We start from the raw sequence: 26,086 nt of genomic DNA on the forward strand, positions 1-26,086 counted from the left end.
AGGGCCAGAGCAAATCATGGAGCGGGGGTGGAAATAAATTGTGTTAAAAGTTCATGCAAAGTCAGAAATAGAAGTGTTGTGTGTGGTGGTAACAATCTTCGGAGGCGTGTCTATTTCAATGCGAGGAGTATTGTCCTGAAGGCAGACAAGCTGAGGGCGTTTATTGACACGTGGAATTATCACATCATAGCCATTAGTGAAACTTGGCTACAGGAGGGGCAGGACGGCAGCTTAATGTTCCAGGGTTCCGATGTTTCAGACGTGATAGAGGCAGAGGGATGAAGGGTGGGGGTGGGGGTGGTGACATTGCCAGTCAGGGAAAATGTTACAGCAGTGCTCAGGCAGGACAGATTAGAGGGCTCGGCTACCGAGGCCATATGGGTGGAGCTGAGAAGCAGGAAAGAGTTGATGACCACATTAATGGGGTTGTATTACAGACCACACAATAGTCAGTGAGAACTGGAGGAGCAAATCTGCAGAGAGACAGCAGACAACTGCAGGAAACAAAACGTTGTGATAGTAGGGTATTTTAATTTTCCACATATTGATTGGGATTCCATACTGTTAAAGGTCCAGATGGGTTAGTGTTTGTAGAATGTCTTCAGCAAAGTTTTCTATAGCAGTATGTGGAGTTACCAACTAGAGAGGATGCAATTTTAGATCTCCTATTAGGAAACGAGTTAGGACAGGTGACGGAAGTCTGTGTGGGGAAACACCGAGGGACAGTGATCATACCGCCATTAGTTTTAACTTGATCATGGATAAAGATAGATCTTGTCCTAGGGTTGAAGTTCTAAACTGGAAAAGGGCCAAATTTGAAGAAATGAAAAAAGATCTAAAAAGCGAGGATTATTTCTCTGAGTGGAGGCCTGGGACTAGTGGTGTGCCACATGGATCAGTGCTGTGTCCATTGTAATTTGTCATCTATATCAATGATCTGGATGATAATGTGGTAAATTGGATCAGCAAATTTGCTGATGATACTAAGTTTGGAGGTGTAGTGGACAGTGAGGAAGATTTTCAAACCTTGCAGAGGGAATTGGACCAGCTGGAAAAATGGGCTGAAAAATAGCAGATGGAGTTTAATACAGACAAGTGTGAGTTATTGCACTTTGGAAGGACAAACCAAGGTCGAACATACAAGGTAAATGGTAGGCCACTGAAGAGTGCAGTGGAACAGAAGAATCTGGGAATACAGTTACAATAATTCCCTAAAAGTTTCGTCAAAGGTAGATATGGTCATAAAGAGAGCTTTTGGCACATTGGCTTTTATAAATGAAAGTATTGAGTATAAGAGTTGGAATGGTATTGTGAGGTTGTATAAGACATTGGTGAGGACGCATTTGGACTGTTGCGTACAGTTTTGGTCACCTAATTACAGGAAGGAATTAATAAGCTTGAAAGATTGCAGAGAAGGTTTACAAGGATATTGACGGGACTTGTGAAACGGAGTTACAGAGAGAGGTTGAATGGGTTAGGACTTTATTCTCCAGAGCGCAGAAGAATGAGGGGAGATTTGATAGAGGTATATCTACTTGGATAGAACGTTGGTCGTATGGCAGGAAAAAGAGAGTGGGAAGAAAGAGATCCCATTCTGGTTGGCTGCCGGTTACCATTGGTTTTCCACAGGGGTCCGTGTTGAGGCCGCTTCTTTTTACGTTGTATATCAACGATTTGGATAATGGAATAGATGGTTTTGTGGCTAAGTTTGCTGATGATACAAAGATAGGTGGAGGGGCCGGTAGTGCTGAGTAAACAGAGTGTATGCAGAGAGACTTGGATAGATTGGGGCAATGGACAAAGAAGTGGCAAATGAATTACAAAGTCGGAAAGTGTACGATCATGCACTTTAGTAGAAACAAATAAACGGGCAGGCTATTAATTCAATGGGGAGTGAATTCAAAGTACTGAGATGCAACGGGACTTGGGAACGCTCGTGCAGGATACCCTTAAACTCCAGATTAACCTCCAGGTGGAGTCGGTGGTGAAGAAAACGAATGCAATGTTGGCATTTATTTCGAGAGGAATAGAGTATAGGAGCAGGGATGTGATGTTGAGGATCTATAAGACAAAGGAGCAGAAGTAAGGAGCAGAAGTAAGACCTCACTTGGAATACTGCGTGCAGTTTTGGGCTCCTTATATAAGAAAGGATGTGCTGACCTTTGAGAGGGTTCAGAGAAGATTCACTAGAATGATTCCGGGAATGAGGGGGTTAACATATCAGAAACATTTGACGGCTCTTGGACTGAGCTCCTTGGAGTTTAGAAGAATGGGGGGGGGGGGTCCTCATAGAAACATTTCGAATGTTGAAAGGCATGGCACAGAGTAGATGTGGAAAAGTTGTTTCCGATGGTGGGGGAGTCTAGTACGAGAGGGCATGAATTGAGGATTGCAGGGCGCCCCTTCAGAATAGAGATGTGAAAAATATAAAATTAGCCAGAGAGTGGTGAATCTATGGAATTTGTTGCCACGGGCGGCAGTGGAGGCCAAGTCATTGGGTGTATTTAAGGCAGAGATTGATAGGTATCTGAGTAGTCAGGGCATCAATGGTTATGGTGAGAAGGCGGGGAATGGGACTAAAGGGGAGATTGGATCAGCTCTTGATGAAATGGCGGAGTAGACTCGAAGGGCCTAATGGCCGACCTGATCCTTTGTCTTATGGTCTTATGGTTAACAACGCCCCTTTCATGGGAGATTCATTCACAAGATTGCGTGACTGGGATTCCTAATGAACTGGGAATTTGGGCTCTGAGTTGGCTGTGTACAGACCTCAGAGAGCGGCGGACGTTGGTTGGAAGTTCGTGACTCCCGGTGTAGTGCACAGATCCGCCCTACTAATTCTGCTCTTTGAGGCAAAGATTTGGATGGAAATCTGGATATTCAACTGGGCTTTGTGTGTTTAATGTCCTGTCTCATAGAGTTAGTGAATTGTTTTATTATTGCCAGATATAGAACAGAGACCAACCAGCGGAGTACAGAAACTTGCCTACAATGTTGACCACAATGCATTCCTCTGATATTAGACATTTCAACTTTGGTAAAAGGTATGTCTGTCCACTCAGTCTGTGTCTCTTGTGATCTTAGAAACCTCTGTCGGATCTCCCGTTCAACATCTTAGGAGGATGTCCAAGGCCTTCTAATCCTCCCAATGATGTGGTGACCAGAACTGTATACAATACGCCGGATACAGCCTAAGCAGACATTTTGATCAAGATGCATCATAACGCACTGACCTTTGAAACCCCCAATGATGACGTCAAACGTCTTATAAGTACCAAACCACTCATCTAAATTGCCATCCGGGTCATCCGGGTCATTTACATACATTACAGAGAGGAGAGGTGCCGGTTACATCCAGGGATACCGGTCACTTCATGGTAGTAGAGTAATGTTTCTTTATTTTGAGTGAGGAACCAGGGCAGTTCACGAGAACAGGGAAGTACACTTGATGAATATAGGGAATTCAATAAGGCATTTAACGTTTCCAATTAGTGGGTTACTCTGTAGAATGGTGGGGGGCACAGCTAAATTTGACTGACTGACTTGTGCGCATTGGCAGTGATAATATACGCTGATTAACAAGTTCCCGGGTTGTATATCGCACTGGTTGATGGGAGAAAGGTACATCCGGAGAGACGGAGAAGCAATGAAGCAATGAGGGGTGGATGACTGGACATACTATTGGCTAGGCGGTCGGAGCAAAGGTTGAGATTTGAAGTTCGTTTCTCAGTCTGGAGGCCTCTCACTAGCCGTGTTTACCAAAAAGGTCGCTAGTGGGACCCGGGATCTTTGTCAACTATGTCGAACATTTGTAACAGATTACACAAACCGCGGATGATAAGCTTGCAGATGACGTGATAAACAATGAAGACGGTTATCTTTTACAGTGGGATCTCGATTAGATGGGAAATTAGGCCGAGCAGCAGCAAATACAATTTATTTCGGATAAGTGCGAGCTGTAGTATTTGAGGAAGACAAGGCAGGATGGGGCATTCACAGTGAAGAGGAGGAACCCTGGGGAGTGTTGTAGAATAGACGGACTCAGGGCTACGGGAAAACGGTTCCCAGAAACTGTCAACGATAGATATGGCAGTAAAGATTGTATCTTCATCAATCAAGGCACTGAGTACAGGAGTGGAGAGGTCACTTTGCAGTTGTACAGGATGTAGGGTAGGCCGATCTTGGAGTATAGTGTTCAGTCTTTGTCCAACTGCTCCAGGAGAAATGCCACTGAGCAGCGACGATTGCAGAGAGAGCTTTACGGGGATACTGCCGAGACTCGAGTTATGGAGATAAGTCAGGCAAGTTAGGATTTCATACATTGCAGTTCATGGGTGTCTGACAGAGGTTTATAAAACCAAGTGGGGCAAGACAAGGTGAATGCGCAGAGTCATTTTCTATGGACATGCAGACTCGAGGGTCAGTGCGCACTGTTCTGAGGTGATAGCAGAAATGATTTAACTGCGGACCAGAGTGACATTTTTTTAATCAGACGGTGCTCCGTCTGAGGAAGGAGCTGCCTGAGAAATGGTCGATGCAGATCTATTAGTACTTGTACAGTTGTGCGTATAGCACGTGACCACTTCAGAATGGCGTCATCAAAGTGAACTCTGACCTGCCTGAGCAGTCACTGGCATTTCACCTGGTCTCGATGCAATAGGAGGATCTTCATCCTTAGCGACGGGAAGTTCATTTTGGCGAAAGGTCAGCTGAGAGTAGGTGGGGTCCAGACCATCTGGAAGAGAATGGAAGAGAATGTGAGAAAAAGACAAACAGAACGGCTAGGAACAGGTAGAGAATGGGGTGGGGCGGGCTGAAAGTGGGAGAAAATATGAGGGAGATGAGGAAGTGACTGGCGAAAGACGTGGAGACTGAGCAGCAGCGAGAGTGATAGATGCAGAGCGGAAATAGGGTGAGAGATGAAGGCGCCGGACGGGAAAATGGGAGAGAATGGGGAGGCAGAACGAAGACAGAAATTCGACAGGCAGTGGGAATGGAGAAGAGGGAGCGAGGTTATGAGTGAAATAGCAATGAGAAGTGTGCGAGCGTTATCGAAAGAGTCAGAGAGAGGGGTAGACTGAGGGTAAAAAAATGTGGCAGAGGGACAGAGAGGGAGAGAAAGAGCGAGAGACAATTGGTGATACAGAGAGGGATATGGTTTTATTATTTTAGTCGTAGTTGTATCATTGTTCGCAACCTCTGATTTTTTGACACATTGGAAATATGACGGGCTTGTGGGGATTAACATGTTGTGGGGATTTTCGCGCTCTATTGTGTTCCTTTCTTCCCTGGCTTCTTGCAAGAGGAAGAGCGGTAGGTAACCTTGTGGTTTACAATACCAGAGTCCCGAGTTAAACAAATCTCAATATATTTTTACAAAGTCGACTCTCAAGCCATTCAATCATGGGCTGATCCATTTTTTCCACCAATCCTCACTTCCCTTCCTTCTCCCTATACCCTTTGATATCTTGGCTAAACTAGAACCTCTCTATCTCTGCCTTAGATGCACCCAATGAGTCGGCATCCGCAGTCGTTTGTGGCAACAAATACGGCAGATTTTCCACCCTCTTACTAAAGTAATTTCTCTGCATCTCAGTTCTAAAATGACATCCTCCAATCCTGACTCGTACCCTCTTGTTCCAGACTCCCCTAACATGGGAAATAATGTTGCCATATCTCATCTGTTCAGGCCTTTTAAAATTCGGAATGTTTCTATGAAATCGCCCCCCATTCTCCTGAACTCCAGGGAATACAGCCCAAGAGCTGCCAGACGTTCAGCGTACGGTAACTTTTAATTCGTGGAATCATTCTCGTGAATCTTCCCAGAACCCTCTCTAATTCCAATACACATTTTCTAAAATAAAGAGCCCAAAACTGCACACAATACTCCAAGTGTAATCTCACGAGTGCCTTATAGGGCCTCAAAATCACATCTCTGTTCTTATATTCGACACCTCTAGAAATGAATGCCAACATTGCATTCGCCTTCTTGACCATCGACTCAACCTGGAGGTTAAGCTTTAGGGTATCCACAAATATCCCAAGTCCCTTTTGTATCTCTGTATTCTAAACTCCCTCGCCTTCTAAATAATAGTCTGCCCGTTTATTTCTTCCACCAAAATGCATGACCGTACACTTTCCAACATTGTCTTTCATTTGCCACTTCGTTGTCCATACCCTTATACGATTTAAGTCTTTCAGCAGGCTCTCTGTTTCCTCAGCACTACTCGCTCCCCCACCCATATCTGTGTCATCGGGAAATCATTGACATTCATCGCAAAAAGCAGCGATTCCAGCACCGAACCCTGTGGAATTCCACTGTAAGCTGCAACCAGACAGACTCGGATCCCTTTATTCCCAGTCTCTCTTTCCTGCCGATCAGTCAATGCTCCTCACACGCTAATATGTGCCCTATACTTTTATGGGTTCATTTCTTCCTAAGCAGCCTCATGAGCGGCACTTTGCCAAAGGCCTTCTGACAATCCAAGTTCACCATGTCTACTGCATTTCCTTTGACTACCCTGCTTGTAGTTTCTTCAAAAAATTGCAGTTGGATATTCAGGCAGGAAATTCCTTTCGGGAAACCATGCTGGCTTTTGCCTATAACCATATATAACCATATAACAATTACAGCACGGAAACAGGCTATCTCGGCCCTTCTAGTCCGGGCCGAACACTTACTCTCACCTCTTCCCACGGACTTGCACTCAGCCCATAATCCTCCATTCCTTTCCTGTCCATATACCTATCCATTTTTAATGACAATATCGAACCTGCCCTACCACTTCTACTGTAAGCTCGATCCACACAGCTACAACTCTCTGAGTAAAGAAATTCCCCCTCGTGTTACCCCTAAACTTTTACCCCTTAACTCTCAAATCATGTCCTCTTGTTTGAATCTCCCCTACACACAATGGAAAAAAGCCTATCCACGTCAACTCTATCTTATCACTTGCCTCCAGATATTCTGTAATATCATCTATAACAATGGATTCGAAAAACTTCCCAACCTCTGCTGTCAGGCTAACAGGTCTATGGTTTCCATTCTGTAGTGTACACCCTTCCAAAAAAGCCGACTAACTTTTCCAGTCATCCTGTACAATGCCAGAATCTATCGAATTTTGAAAGATCATTGTTAATGCCTCCATAATCTGTCCAGCTAATTCCTTCATAATCTGAGGGTGCATTCCATCAACTCCAGAGATGTTTCCACCCTCAGACCATTAATCTTCCTGAGCACCTCTCATTCCTAATTTTCACTGCACAGACATCATTCCCCAACACTCTTTAATGGTCCAGGAAAGAAGTCGTCGAACTGGAAATGAGTGCACCGGGAGATTTACGTCGACGTTGCCGGAACTCCAGGAACTGAGTTAGGGAAAGAGATTGGTTTGATTGCGACTTTATTCCTTGTAGCGCGAGAATGACCTTTCAGGGGTATATAAAGACACGAGGAACACAGGCAGAGTGAATGGGCGCTCTTATTTCCCCTAAACCTGGACAATCGAGGAGAAGAGCGTAGAGTTATAAGGAGTGAGGGGGAAAAGATTCAACTGTTGAGCCGATTGACAAACGTTTGGTGGGCAGTCTGTGGAGCGAGCTGCCATGGAATTGGTGGAGACGAATACATTACACACTTGGGCATTTGGGAGTCTGACATGTGAGCTCTCCAGAATGACGTCGTTGTTGCATCACTGACCTGCTTGCGTATTGGTGAGGCGTTCGACTTTCCGAATGTTCAGCTCGGTGTAGGTGGAGGTCTGATGGTCTGCGAGAGAGAGATAGACAAGGATGAGAGAGCGCGGTAGAAAATCGGGGACAGTGAGGTGCAGAGCGAAGGGAAGAAAGTACAGAGAGGGGGCAAAGAGGCTTGGCGGAATACGACAGGGATGAAGGGAGAGAGGCAAGAGAGGGAAACGAGACAGGGAGTAGAACGACAGAAAGGGTGAAATAGAGTGGTTGAGAGAGGGGTGTTCGAAGAGGGTCGATGGGCGGGAAAATGCAAGAGAATGTGGAAAGGAGAACGAGGAGAGATAGGGGGAGAGAGGGGATCAAGTGAGGTGAAGGGAGTGAGGTTCACAGCGCGGATGTTAGGATTGAAAGCCGAGACAGAGGGGTGAGAGAGTAGAAAGTGAAGGGAGGAGAAACGTGGGAGAGAGAGAGGGTGGAAGAGACAAAACGGAGTGAGAGAGTGAGGGAAAGAGTGCAGAAGGGAGAGAGAGTGGGAGACCGGGGGACGCTGACAGAGGGGTGAGGATTGAGAAAGTGAGCAATGAGAGAGGGAAGAGATAATGGGGAAGAAGGACTAGAGAGATGCTGGGAGATAGTTAGAGAGCCGGCATAACGAGCGCCTCCACCATCTCATATTGCTCCCTCCTAGTCACCTCTCCTGCGCGTTCCCTCGGACATATTCTCAAACAGCGAATCATTAGGGTCTGCCCTAAGTTTCTCCTGAGGTTTCTCGACAGGAATGGACAAATTACATGAGCACAGTCAAGGCAACAAAGATGAAACTGACCTCCATCTCTACGGACCTGGGGTACAAAGAGGGTCTTGACCTTAGGCTCCACGTACGATACAGTAGGTTCAGCTGGGAGAAAAATAGTATGTACAGAAATTGGCTGAGGCTCCCTAATCATGGACCCAGCACGCACACCGGAGATCACCAGACCCTCCCATCACACTCTCCCGGGGTCAATCACAGAGTGAATCTCCCACTGCAGCTTCTCACAGTCCTGGGCTCAGACACAGAGTGAAGCTCCCTCCCCACTGTGTCATCACAAACCCCCGGGGTCAAACGCAGAGGGAAGTTCCATCTACTCTGTCCATCAAACGCTCTGGGAGACAGTCTCAGATTGAAACTCCCTCCCTCCGTCCTTCTGCCCCACTCACCTCGGTAAGGAGACCGTGAGCCAGTTTTTATGGGTTTCTTATTCATGTAAGCCTCGCGATCGTCCATCCTGTCGAGGATTCTCTGAGTCTCTGAGTTCAGGAAGGAAAAGTAACCGTTGTCAGAGGAAGACTGTTTAGACAAGGGAGTTAGACCGACGCCAACAAACACGAGCTGAGCAGCTGATAAAGAAAGGAAACGAAGGCAGGGAGTGGGGTTCAGAGGGGGTGGCCCACAAGAGGTGGTCTTCAGTAAGGCCCATGACAAGGTCCCGCATGGGAGGATGCTGATGATACAAAGATTGTTGGTATAGTGGACAGTGAGTAAGGTTTTCAAAGCTTGCAGAGGGAATTGGACCAGCTGGAAAAATGGCAGATGGAGTTTAATACAGACAAGTATGAGGTATTGCACTTTGGAAGGACAAACCAAGGTTGAACATACAAGGTAAATGGTAGGGCACTGAGGAGTGCAGTAGGACAGAGGGATCTGGGAGTACAGATACATAATTCCCTAAAAGTGGCGTTACAGGTAGATAGGATAGTGAAGAGAGCTTTTGGTACATTAGCCTTTATAAATCACAGTATTGAGTATAAAAGTTGGAATGTTATGGTGAGGTTGTATAAGGCATTGGTGAGGCTGAATTTAGAGAATTGTGTGCCGTTTTGGTCACCAGATTACAGGAAGGATGTTAATAAGGTTGAAAGAATGCAGAGAAGGTTTACAAGGATGCTGTCGAGACTTGAGAAAATGAGTTACAGAGAAAGGTTGAATAGGTTAGGACTTTATTCACTGGCGTGTAGAAGAATGAGGGGAGATTTGATAGAGGTATGCACAATTATGTTAGGTTTCGGTAAAGAGTATGCAAGCATGTTTTTTTCCACTGAGGCTAGGGGAGAAAAACAAAAACAGAGGACGTGGGTTGGGGTTGAAGGGGGAAAAGTTTAAAGGGAACATGGGGGGGTGCTTTTTCACACGGAGAGTGGTGGGAGTGTGGAATGGGCCTCCGGATGAAGTGGTAAATGCGGGCTCACTTTCAACATTTAAGGAAACACTTGGATTGGTACATGGATGAGAGGTGCATGGAGGGATATGGTCCAGGTGCAGGTCAGTGGGACTAGGCAGACAAATGGTTCGGCACAGCCAATAAGAGCCAAAAGGCCTGTTTCTGTGCTGTAATATTTTATGGTTTATGGTTCTAAATAAATAGAAGGGTTGCTCAATTGGAGCAGCCAGTGGAAAGCGGCCAGTGAGTCCGTAGGCCAGTGAAGTAATGGAGCTTTGAGGCTCTGACCCGAGAGGTTTTGGTGAGAAGAGTTGAAGACGAGCTTGCTCACATTTAGGCCTGATAATGCTTCCTGAGACGGCGATTTGCCTCTCATGTGAGATGTGACAGTCTTGCGTGAAATCCCCACTCTCGCAGAGTCACATCTTCCTGCTGCTTGCGGCTGGGCGATATGGAAGACAATGCAAGGAATCTGGAGCAACAACTGGATGACCTTCGACGCATTAGGGAGAAAAAGGCAGTCATTGATGAGAGCTACAGGGAGGTAGTCATACCTGGGTTGCCGCAAGCAGGTCCTTGAGTGACGGTCAGAGGAGAGAAAGCGACGGTGAGTAGACAGATGGTGCAGAGTACCCCTGTAGCCGTTCCCTTGAGGAAAAGATATACAGTCCTGGATACTGTTGGTGGGGGCGACCGACCAGGGTGAGCCACAGAGGCAGGGCCTCCTGAAATGAGTCTGACCCTGTGGTGTGGAAGGGTGGAAGGAAGAAGAGGAGAACTGTCGTCATTGGAGACTGTATCGTCAGGGGAGTAGACAGAATATTTTGTGAACGTGAGAAAGACACACACGTGATGTGTTACCTGCCGGGTGTCACGGTCCGGGATGTCTGTGACCGGGTGCATGACATCCTTGTACGAGAGGGAAAGCAACCAGAAGTCTTGATACATGTTGGTACCAACAACCTAAGCAGGAAGAGGGATGAGGTCCTGAAGTGCGAGCTGAGGGAACTAGGCAGAACGCTGAAGATCAGGACGTCAAATGTGGCGTTCTCAGGATTGTGCCCAGTGCTACGTGATTGTAAAAATTGGAGGAGATGGCAGTTGAATGCGTAGCTGAGGGATTGGTGCAAGGGGCAGGGTTTAGGATTTTTGGTTCCTTGGGATCTCTTCTGAGGAAGGTGGGACCTGTACAGATTGGATGGATGGCACCTGAACTCGAGGGGGAGCAATATCCTTGCAGGTAGGTTTGCTAGCTACCTACTAAATTGAAAGAGGAATGGTACCCGGAGCGATAGAGCAGTGGAAGAAGTACATGGAGTAAAGCCAGATCTAACATATCAAGAGTCTTTGAGGAAAGAGAAGCAGAATAAAGGCTATAAAGGTAGTAAGGTAGAAGGGCCAAAGTGCGTGTATTTCAATGCAAGAAGCATCAGGAACAAAGGTGATGAACTGAGAGCTTGGGTACATACATTGAATTATGATGTAGTGGCCATTACGGAGACTTGGCTGGCACCAGGGCAGGAATGGATTCTCAATATTCCTGGATTTCAGTGCTTTAAGAGGGATGGGGTGGAAGGGGAGGAGAGGTGGCATTACTGGTCAGGGATACTATTACAACTACAGAAAGGGTGGGGAATGTCGCAGGATCCTCTTTTGATTCAGAATGGGTTGGAGACAGCAACAGGAAGGGAGTATTCTATAGGCACCCAGGTAGCAGTAGAGATATCGAGGAGCAGATTAGAATGCAGATTTTGGAAAGGTGTAAAAGTAACCGGGTTGTTATCATCGGTGACTTTAACTTCCCTGATATTGATTGGCACTTGATTAGATCTAATTGATTAGGCGGACCAGGTGTTTAGATGGGGCAGAGTTTGTTACGTGTGTCCAGGACGGATTCCTGTCACAGTATGTTGACAGGCCGACTAGGGGGGAATGCCGTACTAGATCTAGTATTAGGTAACGAATCGGGTAAGGTCATAGATCCATCAGAGGGTGAGCATCTGGAAAACAGTGACCACCGCTCACTGACATTTAGCATTATCATGGAAATGCATAGAATCAGAGAGGGCAGGATTTTTTTTTAATGAGGAAGGGCAAATTATGAGGCTCTAAGGCTAGAAATTGCGGTTGTGAATTGGGATGATGTTTTTTGCAGGGAACATGTGGTCGATGTTAAAACTGATCTCTTGCAGGATGTTAGGGATAAATTTGTCCCGGAGAGGAAGATAAAGAATGGTAGGGTAAAGGAACAATTGTTGACCAGTGAGGAAGACAATCTAGTCAGTTGGAAGAAGGCAGCATACCTGATGTTAAAGGAAGCAAGGATCAGGTGGATCTATTGAGGAATATAGGGTAGCAGGAAAGGAGCTTAAGAAGGGCTGAGGAGAGCAAGAAGGGGGCATGTCTAGGGCCACGGACAACTCTAAGACATTCTTAAATTATGTGAAGAGCAGAAGGATGACAGGAGTGAAGGTAGGACCGATTAGCGATAAAGGTGGGAGATATGCCTGGAGGCTGTGGAAGTGAGAGAGGTCCTTATTTAATACTGTTCCTCGGTGTTCACTTATGAGAGGGAACTTGATGACGGTGAGGACAATATGAGAGAGGTTGATGTTCTGCAGCAGGTTGATAATAATGGTGAGGAGGTGTTGGCGTTGTTAAAATGCATTAGGACCGATAGATGCCCAGAGCCTGACGAAATATTCCCCAGTTTGCACCACGAGGCGAGGGAAGAGATTGCTGAGCGTCTGGCTAGGATGACTATATCCTCGTTGTCCACGGGAATGGTACCGGAGGGTTGGAGGGAGGCGAATGCTGTCCCCTTGTTCAAAAAAGGTTGTTTGGATAGTCCGGGTAATTATAGACCAGTCAGTCTTACGTGGTGGGAAAGCTGTTGAAAAAGATTCTTAGAGATAGGATCTGTGGGCATTTAGAGAATCATGGTCTGATCAGGGACAGTCAGCATGGCTTTGCGGGGGCAGATCGTGCTAAACAAGCCTGACAGATTTCTTTAATGGGAAGACCAGGCATATAGATGAGGGTAGTGTAGTGGATGTGATCTACTTGGGTTGTTAGTGAGGCCTTTGACAACGTTCCACACGGTAGGCTTAATCAGAAAGTCAGATGGAATTGGACCCAGGGAAGTTAGGTCAGTTGAATTTAGGATTGGAAGGACTGTAGAGAGCAGAGGGTCGTGGTGGAGGGAGTACATTCGGATTACAGAGTTGTGACGAGTTGTGTCCCTCAAGGATCTGTTCTGCGACCTCTATTACACGTGATTTTTATTAACGGCCTGGATGTGGGAGAAGAAGGGTGGGATGGCAAGTCTGCAGACAACACAGAGGTTGATAGTGTTGTGGATAGTGTAGAGGATTGTCGAAGATTGCAGACAGACATTGATAGGTTGCAGAAGTGGGCTGAGAAGAGGCAGATGGACTTCAACACTGAGAGGTGCGAGGTGGTGCACTTTGGCAGGACGAACCCCAAGGCAGAGTACAAAGTAGTTGGTGGACAAGAGATTTCTGTGGATAGATGTCTACAACTCCCTGAAAATTTCCCCACAGGTTGATAGGGTAGTTAAGAAAGCTAATGAGGTGTTAGCTTTCATTAATCGAGGGATACAGATCGAGGAGACGCGGAGTAATGATGCATTTCTAAAAAAAGCTCTTGTTGGGCCACACTTGGAGTACTGTGTCCAGTTCTGGTCGCCTCACTGTAGGGAGGATGTGGACGCTTTGCAAAAGGTACAGAGGAGATTTACCAGGATGCTGCCTCGTTTAGAGGGTAGGATCAGAGATTAAGGGAGCTAGTGCTTTTCTGTCTGGAGAGAAGAGGTATGAGAGGAAACATGATAGATGTATACAAGGTATTAAGAGGAACAGATAGAATGGATAGCCTGCATCTCCTTCCCATTGTACCACTGATCAGTACAAGAGGACATGGCTTTATGGTAAGAGGTGGGAATGTTCAAGGACGATACTAGAGAAAGGGTTTTTACTCAGAGAATAATACAAGAGAACATGAACTAAGGGGTGGGAAGTTTCAAGGAGAATACTAGAGAAAGGGTTCTCAATCAGGGAATGGTTGGTACGTGGAATGCACTGCCTGAGTCAGTGGTGGAGGCAGATACACTGGTGAAGTTTAAGAGACAAAAAGACAGGTATATGGAGGAATTTAAGGTGGGGGTTATACGGGAGGCAGGGTTTAACTGTCGGCAATCATTGTGGTCTGAAGTGTCTGTACTTTGCTGTATTAGTCTATGCTCTATTTTCAATGATATTCATACTGATGTCATTGGTGCCTATATGGACCAGGCCTTCCGGCTGCTCACACACCGTTAAGAATCATAGAGAAGGAATAGTGTGCTGAGGGATCAGGAAGGAAGGGGAGATGACTGGAAAGCCACAGAACGGGTGTTCTGATTGCAGTCTTTGTAGCAAAACGTGTCAGTTGCCATTTTATTGCTCACTGTATCTGATTGGAGCCTGTTTAGAAACCGAAATGCACTGACCAATGACTAGGAGTCAGAGACAGAGCGAGACTCCCTCCATACAATCCCATCACACCCTCGAGGAAACATACACTGAGTAACGCTCCCTTCGCAACGCTCCATCACACACTCCCAGGATCAGACACAGACTGAAGTTCCCTCCACACTGTCACAACTCATACTCCCGGGATCATACGTGGAGGTTGGCTCCTTCCACAACGTCCCATCACACACTCCCGGGGTCAGATAAGTAATGTAGCTCCCGCACCATCGCAACACACTCTACCGGAGTCAGAAAAAGTGCGCAAACCCTCTCCCTCCTCCATTCTCCCCACTGATCAATACCCAGACTTTCGGTGTTCGAGACTCGAACTGAGTGTGCCTCTTGGAGATGGTATGTTTGTGTGTCAGAGAGAGACCAGATAACGTGCTGAGGGAAGAACAAGGAAGGGGAGTAGCGAGGAGCAAGGGAAAGGGTGTTAAGATTACAGATACTGAAGGAAGTGATGTGGAACCACACGACCGGCCTGTGCATACAGAGCTGTGGAGAAGCTCAGATCCTGGCGATAGATATCCAGTGGAAAGGGCGAGGTGTAATACTAGACGTCATCTCTCCCTTTTACTCCGCACAATTGCCTGTGACACAGGGAGGGAGGAGGGAGTACTGTGGGGGACGTAGTTGGGGACCGTTTAGCAGATGGAGAGAATCTCGGAGACGGAGATGGGTGTAGGGAATGTACAAGATGTGAGAGGGGGCAGAGAATGTGTGTAAAATAGAGGCGGCAGAGCAAAATAGAGTCTGCGTATAAAGAGAGAGACGGAGATGGAGCGAGAGATATAGAGAGTAAGTGGTAGTTAGAGAGTGTGTGTGCGTAAAGTGAACGAGAAAGAGAGAGAGACACACACACAGAACAGTAACCCATGGATCGTCCGAACAAACCAGCGTCAGATACAAAGAGAAAATCCCTCCACACCATCCCATCACACACTCCCGGGGTCAGACACAGAGTTAATCTCCCTCCACACCGTCCAATCACACATTCCCGTGTTCAGATACAGTGTGCAGCTCCCTGCACGCAGTCCCACCACACATTTCTACCGTCAGATAACCAGCGAGGCTCTCTAAATATTATCCCATTCCAGTACCGTGTTCAAACATGTAAAGTAGCTCAAGCACCATCACAGCACACTCGACTGGAGTCAGGAACAGTGCGCAAGACTCTCCCTCCTCCGTTCTCCCAACTCACCAAGCTTTCGGCGTTCCCGTAGTCTCGAATTGTATCTGCTTCTCGAAGATGGTATGTGTGTGTGTGACCGGATAATGTGTTTCGGAAAGAGCTAGGAAGGGGTGGAGAGAGGAAGGCGTGTTATGATTGCAGATACTGAAGCAAGTGGTGTGCAACCACGAGACCGGGCTGTGCATGCAGAGCTGTGGAGAAGCTAAGAGCCTGCTGATAGATATCCAGTGGAAGGGGCGAGGTGTAATACTGAACGTGATCTCTCGGTCATACTCACCACAATTGCTCGTGACACAGAGAGGGAGGATGTAGGGAGCGGGGGGGGGGGGGGGGAGTGGTGGAATGCGACGTAGATGGAGAATGTTTAGCAGATGGAGTGTATTTCGGGACAGAGATGGGCGTGGTGAACGTACAGGATGTGAGAGGGGATCCAGAGAGTGTGTGAACTAGAGCCGGTAGAGAAAAGAGTACAGAGTCCGCATAGAAAGGTTGAGAGGGAGAGTGTGCGTGAGACATAGAGAGTTGGAGGTAAACAGCAAGTGTGTGTGCGGTCGTAGATCAGGAGAAAGACAGAGAGAAAACACTGGATCGTCCGGTGGGCGTAGTGAACGTACAGGATGTGAGGTGAGTAAAGAGTTTGTGTGAAATAGAGGCGGTTGAGCAAAACAGAAGAGAGTCCGCGTAGAAAGAGAGAGAGGGAGTGGGAGCTAGAGACATAGAGAGTTGGGGGTAGACAGAGCAGTGTGAGAGAGAAAGAGAGAGAAAGAGAGAGAGACAGAACAATAACCCTTGGATCGTCTGAACAAACACGACCGGGATCAGACACAGATTAAAACTCCCTCCACACCGTCCCTTCACACAATGCCGTGGTCAGACATAGAGAGAATCTCCCTCCACACCGGCCCATCACACACTCCCGGGCTCAGACACAGTGTGAATCACACAATGTCGGGGTATGACACAGGGTGATGCTCTCTCAAAGCTGTCTATCACACATTCCAGGGTTCAGACACAGAGCAAAACACACTGCACACCGCACGATATCACACACACCTGGGGTAAGACACTGAGTCCTTTGCTCTCTGTCTATATATCTGTCTGTCTGTCTGTCTCTCTGTCTCTCTCTCTCTGTCTCTCTCTCTCTCTAATAATCCTTAACATTACGAGCGGGGGATGGGGGATTTTACCTCACATTTTCTACTGGTCAACAGTTGGCAGAAGAATTTACTTTCAGGGATAGAGAAGTTATTTTTGAGGGTATAAGCATCCTTGAGCAAAGTTGCCTGGTAGCGGTCCAGAAGGGAAGTCACGGTTGTCCTGGATTCAGGGTCGAATGCAACTCATGGCCATTTAGTCGATATTGACACTGGGTCTTGTTCATCACTTGATATTGTTCCTACTACTTTATTGTTTCTACTTGGAGCGACGGAGGATGGGAGGTGACCTGACAGAGGTGCAAAAGATGATGAGAGGGATTAATCGTGTGGATAGTCAGAGGCTTTTTTTTCCCAGGTCTCAAATGGTTTTCCACATGAGGTCACAGGTTTAAGGAGCTGGGGAGTAGATACAGAGGAGATGCCTGGAGTATTCCTTTTACTCAGAGAGTGGTGTGCGTGGAAGTGGCTGCCAGAAAAGACGGTGGAGGCGTATACTATGGGGTCCGTTAAGAAATTTTTAGATAGGGACATCGAGCTTAGTGCAGCGCTATAGTTAAGCCGAGTAATTTCTAAAAGACGGAAATGTTCGGCACAGCATTGTGGGCCGAAGAGCCTGTATTGTGCTGTAGGTTTTCTACGTTTCTATGGAAACTATGCAACTCAGATCATGGGTCCCAGCAACATACCATCCAGGACTCTCGTTCTCTCCAAAGAGCATCCGTTTGTTACCCATATTAACCAGATAACCATATAATAATTACAGCTGGGAAATAGGCTATCTCGGCCCTTCTAGTCCGTGCCGAACGCTTACTCTCACCTCGTACCACTGGCCCACACTTCGCCCATAACCCTCCATTCCTTTCCTGTCCATATACCTATCTAATTTTGCTTTAAATAACAATACCGAACCTGCCTCTACCACTTCTACAGGAAGCTCGTTCCACACAGCTACCGCTCTCTGAGCAAAGAAATTCCCCTTCGTGTTACCCTTAAACTTTTGCACCCTAACTTTCAACTCATGTCCTCTTGTTTGAATCTCCTCTACTCTCAATGAAAAAAGCCGATCCTCGTCAACTCTATCTATTCCCCTCATAATTTTAAATACTTATATCGTCCCCCGCAACCTTCTACACGCCAAAGAATAAATTCTAACATGTTCAACCTTTTTCTGAGGTACTGAACCCCAGGTAACATTCTAGTAAATCTCCTCGGTACTCACACTATTTTGTTGACATCTTTCCTAAAATTCGGTGACAGAACTGTACAAGATACTCCAAATCCGGCCTTACCAATGTCTTGTACGTTTTTAACATTACATCCCAACCCCCATACTCAATGCTCTGATTTATAAAGGCCAGCATACCAAAAGCTTTCTTCACCACTCTGTCCAAATGAGATTCCACCATCAGGGAACAATGCAACTTATTCCTAGATCACTCTGTTCTGCATTTTTCAATTCCCTACCATTTACCATGTTTGTCTTATTTGGATTATTCCCATCAAAATGTAACACCTCACACTTATCAGCATTAAACTCCATCTGCCTTCATTCAGCCCAGTCTTCTTACTGGCCTAACTCTGTCTGCAAGCTTTGAAAACCTACTTCATTATCCACAACGCCACCTACCTTAGTAACATCTGCATACCTACTAATCCAATTTACCACCCCATCATCCAGATCATTAATGTATATGACAAGCAACATTGGACTCAATACCGATACTTGAGCCTCCAACCTGACAAACAGTTATCCAGCACTACTCTCTGGAATCTCCCATCCAGCCACTGTTGAATCAATTTTACTACTTCAATATTAATACCTAATGATTGAACCTTCCTAACTAACCTTCCGTGAGGAACATTGTCAAAGGCCTTACTGAAGTCCATATAGACAATATCCACTGCTTTACCCTAATCAACTTTCCTCGTAACCTCTTCAAAAAATCCAATAAGATGTGTCAAACATGACCTGCCACGCACAAATCCATGCTGACTGTTCCTAATCAGACCATGTCCATCCAGATAATTATATATACCATCTCTAAGAATACTTTCCGTTAATTTACCCACCACTGACGTCAAAATGACAGGCCTATAATTGCAAGGTTTACTCTTAGAACCCTTTTAAAACAAATGGAACCACATGAGTCTCATCCCGTTTTTAATGACATTTGAAATATTTCTGTCAGAGCCACTGCTATTTCTACACTAGCTTCCCTCAAGGTCCTCGGGAATATCCTGTCAGGACCTGGAGAGTTATCCGCTTTTATATTCCTTAAAAGCGCCAGTACTTCCTCCTCTTTAATCATCACAATTTCCTTAACTTCCCTACTTGTTTTCCTTACCTTACACAATTCAATATTCTTCTCGTTAGTGAATACTGAAGAAAAGAATTTGTTCAAAATCTCCGCCATCCCTTTCGGCTCCACACATAACTATCCACTCTATTTATCTAAGGGATCAATATAATCCCTCACTGTCCTTTTGATATTAATATAACTGTGCAAATGCTTGTCATTTATTTTCAGCTTACTTGCCAAAGCAACATCATATCTTCTTTTAGCTTTTCTAATTTCTTTCTTAAGATTCATTTAACATTGTTTATATTCCTCGAGCACCTCATTTACTCCATGCTGCCTATATTTATTGTAGATATCTCTCTTTTTCCTAACCAAACGAATTTCCTAACCAATCCGCTGTCACGACAGCTCGTCTCTGCTCTCAATCACATACCCTTCTGAACCACAGAACATTAAACAGAGCCACCAAACTGCTGTCAGCATTTAATACACACACACACACACACACACACACACACACACACACACATACACACACACACACACACACACACACACACACACACACACACACACACACACACACACACACACACACACACACACACACACACACGTCCGAATTGTGAGGTTGACTCTGTGTGTAGGGAGGTCGGTGTGGGGGATAGAGGGCGGAATGGGAATATATGAATGGTGATATAGTGGGAACTACTGGGAGTGGTGTCCAGGCAGACATGGGGTCAGAGATGTAAAGTAGCTTAGCACCATCGCAGCACACTCTAATAGTGTCAGAAAAACTGCGCAACCCTCTCCCTCCTCCGTTCTCCCCACGCACCAATACCCAGCCTTTCGGCGTTCGACTCTTGAATTGTCTGTGCCTCTCGGAGATGGTATGTGTGTCTGTGACCGGATAATGTGCTGCGGGAAGAGCAAGGAAGGGGAGGAGAGAAGAGGCCGGTGAAAGGGTGTTAAGATTGCGGATACTGAACAAGAGAACCATAGAACATTACAGCACAGAGACAGGCCTTTTCGACCTTCTTGGCTGTGCCGAACCATTTTTCTGCCTAGTCCTACTGACCTGCCGCTGGGCCATATCCGTCTAAACTCCTCTCATCCATTTAGTATAGTATCAAGTCCAAAGAAGAAACACAAGAAATTGGCAAAATAAAAAAGCGGCGCACCTGAGGACTTGGGGAAATTCAGAGACCAGCAGAGGAGGACAAAGGGTTTAATTAGGAAAGGGATAAAAGATTATGAGAGAAAATTGGCAGGGACCATTAAAACTGACTGTAAAATCTTTTATAGATATGTGAAAAGAAAAAAAAAAAAGATTGGTCAAGACAAATGTAGGTCCCTTACAGTCAGAAACAGGTGAATTGATCATGGGAACAAGGGCATGGTAAACAAATTAAATAACTACTTTGATTCTGTCTTCACTAAGGAGGACATAAATAATCTTTCTGAAATAGTAGGGGACCGAGGGTCTAGTGAGATGGAGGAACTGAGGGAAATACATGTTAGTAGGGAAGTGGCGTTAGGTAATTTGAAGGGATTAAAGGCAGATAAATCCCCAGGGCCAGATGGTCTGCATCCCAGAGTGCTTAAGAAAGTAGCAAAAGAAATAATGGATGCATTAGTGATAATTTTTCAAAACTCCTTAGATTCTGGATTAGTTCCTGAGGATTGGAGGGTGGCTAATGTAACCCCACTTTTTAAAAAAGGAGGGAGAGATAAACCGGGGTATTATAGACCGGTCAGTCTGACATCGGTGGTGGGGAAAATGCTCGAGTAGGTTATCAAAGATGTGATAACAGCACATTTGGAAAGAGGTGAAATCATGGATTTGTGAAAGGAAAATCATGTCTGACGAATCTTATAGAATTTTTTGAAGATGTAACTGGTAAAGTGGATAGGGGCGAGCCAGTGGACGTGGTATATTTAGATTTTCAAAAGGCTTTTGACAAGGTCCCACACAGGAGATTAGTGTGCAAACTTAAAGCACATGGTATTGCGGGTATGGTATTGATGTGGATAGAGAATTGGTTGGCAGACAGGAAGCAAAGAGTAGGAGTAAACGAGAACTTTTCAGAATGGCAGGCAGTGACTAGTGGGGTACCGAAAGGCTCAGTGCTGGGACCCCAGTTGTTTACAATATATATTAATGATTTAGACGAGGGAATTAAATGCAGCATCTCCAATTTTGCGGATGACACGAAGCTGGGCGGCGGTGTTAGCTGTGAGGAGGATGCAAAGAGGATGCAAGGTGACTTGGATAGGTTAGGTGCTTGGGCAAATTCATGGCAGATGCAATTTAATGTGGATAAATGTGAGGTTATCCACTTTGGTTGCAAGAACAGGAAAACAGATTATTATTTGAATGGTGGCCGATTAGGAAAAGGGGGAGGTGCAACGAGACCTGGGTGTCATTGTACACCAGTCATTGAAGGTGGGCATGCAGGTACAGCAGGCGGTGAAAAAGGCAAATGGTATGTTGACATTCATAGCAACAACAGGAGCAGAGAGGTTCTAATGCAGTTGTACAAGGCCTTGGTGAGACCGCACCTAGAATATCGTGCGCAGTTTTGGTCCCCTAATCTGAGGAAATACATTCGTGCCATAGAGGGAGTACAGAGAAGGTTCACCAGATTGATTCCTGGGATGGCAGGACTTTCATATGAAGAAAGTCTGGATCGACTGGGCTTATACTCACTGGAATTTAGAAGACTGAGTGAGGATCTTAATGAAACGTATAGAATTCTAAAGCGATTGGACAGGCTAGATGCAGGAAGATTGTTTCCGATGTTGGGGAAGTCCAGAACGAGGAGTCACAGTTTAAGGATAAAGTTGAAGCCTTTTAGGACCGAAATGAGGAAATAACTTCTTCACACAGAGAGTGGTGAATCTGTAGAATTCTCTGCCATAGGAAACAGATGAGGCCGGTTCATAGGATATATTTAAGAGGAAGTTAGATATGGCCCATGTGGCTAAAGGGATCAGGGGTATGGAGAGAAAGCAGGTACAGGGTTCTGAGTTGGATGATCAGCCTTGATCATTCTGAATGGCGGTGCAGGCTCGAAGGGCCGAATGTCCTACTCCTGTACCTATTTTCTATGTTTCCATGTGATTTGTCGGATGTGTGCGAGGAATGCACTGCCGTCGACGATGGTGAAACAGGTATAATAGGGCCATTTAAGTGCCTCTTAATACATGGAGCTTAGGAAAATAGAGGGCTATGCGGTATGGAAGTTCTAGGCAGTTTCTAGAATAGGCACAACATGGTGGGCTGGAGGGCTGTAGCTTTTTCTGTTCTATATTCTAGTGAGACATGCTTTAGTATCTCATTTCCATAGAACCATAGAACCATAGAACTTTACAGCTCAGAAACAGGCCTTTCTGCCCTTCTTTGCTATGCCGACCCATTTTCCTGCCTAGTCCCACTGACTTGAGGCATATCCCTGCAAACCGCTCTCATCCATATACCTGTCCCAGTTTTTCTTAAATGTCAAAAGTGAACCCGGATTCATCACTTCATCTGGCAGCTCATTCCACACTCACAACACTCTCTGCGTGAAGAAGACCACCAATGTTTCCTTTAAACTTCTCCCCTTCACCCTTAACCCATGTTTTCCTCCCCTGGCCTCAGTGGAAAAAGCCTGCTTGCATTCTTTATCTACACCCATCATAATTTTATACACCGCTATCAACTCACACCTTATTATCCTATGCTCCAGGGAATGAAGTCTTAACCTATTGAACCTTTCTCTGTAACTCAGTTTCTCAAGTCCCGGCAACATGCTTGTGAACCTTCTCTGCACTCTTTCAACCTTATTGATATCCTTCCTCTAATTCGGTGACCACAACTGCACAGAAGACACCAAATTTGTTCTCACCAATATATTACACAACCTCACCTTTACAGTCCAACTCTTATACTCAGTGCTTTGATTTATAAAGGCCAATGTACCAAATCTCTCTTTACGGCCCTATCTACTTGTGACGCTACTTCTAGGGAATTATGTATCTCTACTCACAGACCCCTCTGTTCTACTGCACTCCTCAGTGTCCTACCATTTACCTTGTATTTTCTACCTTGGTTTAACCTTCCAAAGTGCAATACCTCACACTTGTGCGCATTAAACTCCATCTGCCACTCTTCAGCCAATTCCTCCAACTGGCCCAAATCACTCGGCACGCATTGAAAACCTTCCTCACTGTCCACTACACTTCCAATCTTTGCATCATCAGCAAAATTGCTGATCCAATTTGCCACTTTATCATCCAGATCATTGATATAGATGACAGATAACAATCTACCCAGAACTGATCCCTGTGACACACCACTAGTCACAGGCCACCACTCAGAGAAGCAATCCTCCACTACCATTCTCTGGCTTCTCCGATTCAGCCAATGTCTAATCCAATTTACTACCTCTCCATGTATACCTAGCGAATGCATCTTCTAACTAACGTCCCATGCGGGACCTTGTTAAAGACCTTACTGAAGTCCATGTCTACAACATCCACTGCCTTCCCTTCATCCACTTTCCTGGTAACTTCCTCGAAAAACTCTAATAGATTGGTTAAACATGACCTACCACGCATCAGGCCATGCTGACATTTTCCAATAAATCCCTTTTTATCGAAATACGTGTATATCCTATCTATTAGTATTCTTCCAATAATTTACCTACTATCGATGTCAAATTTACCGGCCTACATTTTCCCGTCTTACTTTTTGAGCATTTTTAAACAACACAACTACATGAGCTATCTTCCAAACCTCCCGCACCTAAACCGTCGATACCGACATTTTAATTATTTCTGCAAGGGCCCCTGCAATTTAGTGTCCTTCAAAGTCCGAGGGAATACCCTGTCAGGTCCTAGGGATTTATCTATTCTGATTTGCCTCAAGACAGCAAACACCTTCTCCTCTTTAATCTGTATAATTTCCATGACCTCCCTACTTGTTTGCCTTGTTTCCGTAGACTCCATTTCAGTTTCCTTAGTAAATACAGATGCAAAAAAACCATTTAATATCTCTCCCATTTCTTTTGTTTCCATACATATCCGAATACTCTGATCTTCAAGAGGACCATTTTTATCCCTCACTATCCTTTTGCTCTTAACATACCCATTGAGGCTCTGAGGATTATCCTTCACCCCGACTGCCAAATCAACCTTATGTCTTCCTTCAGCTCTCTTGATTTATTTCTTACTCTTGAAGTATTTTTTATACTTCTCAAGCAACCTATTTCCTCTCTGTTGCCTATACAATGCTACATGCTATATGTAGCGAGGAATGGGAGCAGAGAAGAGGCGAGAGAAAGGGTGTTAAGATTGCAGATACTGAAGCAAGTGGTGTGACCACACGACCGGCCTGTGCATACAGAGCTGTGGAGCAGCTCAGATCCTGGTGATAGATATCCAGTGGAAAGTGGAGGTGTAATACTAGACGTCATCAGTCCCTTATACTCCCCACAGTTGTCTGTGACACAGAGAGTGAGGACGTGGGGAGCGGAGGCCGACGTAGATGGGAGCGTTTAGCAGATCGAGTGTATCTCGGAGACGGAGATGGGCGTAGGGAACGTACAGGATGTGAGAGGGTGTAGAGAGAGTGAGTCAAATAGAGGCGGGTAGAGCAAAAAGAAAAGAGAGACAGCGTAGAAAGAGAGAGAGAGAGAGAGAGAGGGAGCTAGAAACATAGAGGGTAAGGGGTAGATACAGAGTGTGCGTGTGGGCGTAGAGTGAACGAGTAAGATAGAGAAGATACGAACAATATTCCATGGAACATCCGAACAAATAAGACTGCGGTCAGGCACAGAATGAATGTCCCTCCACACAGTCCCATCACACAAGGCCGGGGTACGACACAGAGTGCATCTCCTTCCACACCGTCCCATCACACCACTCCTCTGGTCAAACACAGAGTGAAACTCCCTCCACACCGTCCCATGACAAAGTCCCGGGATCAGACACCGAATCTTCGAATCTCTCTCTCCTTCTTTAAGATTAGTAGCGGGGGATGGGGGATTTTACCTCACCTTTCCTGCTGGTCAACAGCTGGCAGAAAGATTAGCTTTCGGGGATAGAGGATTTTGTCGAGGTTGTAAGCATTCTTCAGACAGGTGATGTGTCAGAGGACCAAAAAGGAATTCACGGTTATCCTGGATTCAGCGTTCGAATGCAGCTCATGGACAATTAGTCGATATTGGCATCGTTCCTGTTCATCTCCTGATATTGTTTCCAGAGTGTCTTCTAGTATCGGTCGGAAGTGATCAGAGAGTGACAAATCCCTGTCAAAAAGAAAAGAAAAGCTTACGAAGGTTTCATAGACCTAGATAATGTCACATATCCAGAAGTTATAATGCGTATAGGAAGGAGATTAAGAGGGAAATTAGGGAGAGCCAGAAGAGGCCAAGTGAAGGCCTTGGTGGGCAGGATTAAGGGAAACCGCAAGGCATTCTACAAGAATGTGAAGAACAAGAGAATAAGACGTGAAGGAATTGGACACATCGAGTGACAATGGTCAATGTGTATGGAACCGGATGAAATAGCAGAGGTACTTAATGAATACTTTGTTTCAGTATTCACAATGTAAATGATCTTGGTGATAGCAGCGATTACTTGCAGCAGACTGAAAACCTTGAGCATATAGATATTAACAAAGAGGATGTGCTGGATCTTTAGAACATTTCAAGTTGGATATGTCGCCGGGACCGGATTAGTTGTAACCCAGGCTACCATGGTAGGCGAGGGAGGAGATTGCTCAGCCTCTGGCGATGATCTTTGAATAATCATTGGGGACGGGAGATGTTCTGTAGGATTGGAGAGTTGCGGAAGCTGTTCCTTTATTCAAGAAAGGGAGGAGACATATCTCAGGAAAATACAGAACAGTGAGTCTTACCTCACTGTTTGGTGAGCTGATGGAGAAGATCCTGAGAGACAGTATTTATGAACTTTTTAAGAGATATGATTGATATGGAATAGTCAGAATGGGTTTGTCAACGGC

The 26,086-nt window shown here is 45.6% G+C and overlaps 1 protein-coding gene across 1 annotated transcript in view; it reads right to left on the minus strand.

Annotated features, from left to right (window-relative positions):
* The window catches only part of LOC140719916 (uncharacterized), a 35,869-nt gene extending 20,194 nt beyond the window's left edge, over positions 1-15,675 (minus strand). The window contains exons 1-6 of the mRNA XM_073034842.1: positions 15,630-15,675; positions 10,448-10,635; positions 8,893-8,982; positions 8,519-8,590; positions 7,700-7,768; positions 4,643-4,735 (exon numbers count right to left, since the gene is read on the minus strand). Of these exons, the coding sequence (XP_072890943.1) occupies positions 4,643-4,735; positions 7,700-7,768; positions 8,519-8,590; positions 8,893-8,959 (301 nt within the window). The 5' untranslated portion in view covers positions 8,960-8,982; positions 10,448-10,635; positions 15,630-15,675. The remainder of the gene's footprint in view (positions 1-4,642; positions 4,736-7,699; positions 7,769-8,518; positions 8,591-8,892; positions 8,983-10,447; positions 10,636-15,629) is intronic.
* Between the last annotated feature and the right edge of the window lie 10,411 nt (positions 15,676-26,086).

The sequence above is a fragment of the Hemitrygon akajei genome, unplaced genomic scaffold (assembly GCF_048418815.1).
Source record: "Hemitrygon akajei unplaced genomic scaffold, sHemAka1.3 Scf000033, whole genome shotgun sequence".
NCBI lineage: Eukaryota > Metazoa > Chordata > Chondrichthyes > Myliobatiformes > Dasyatidae > Hemitrygon > Hemitrygon akajei.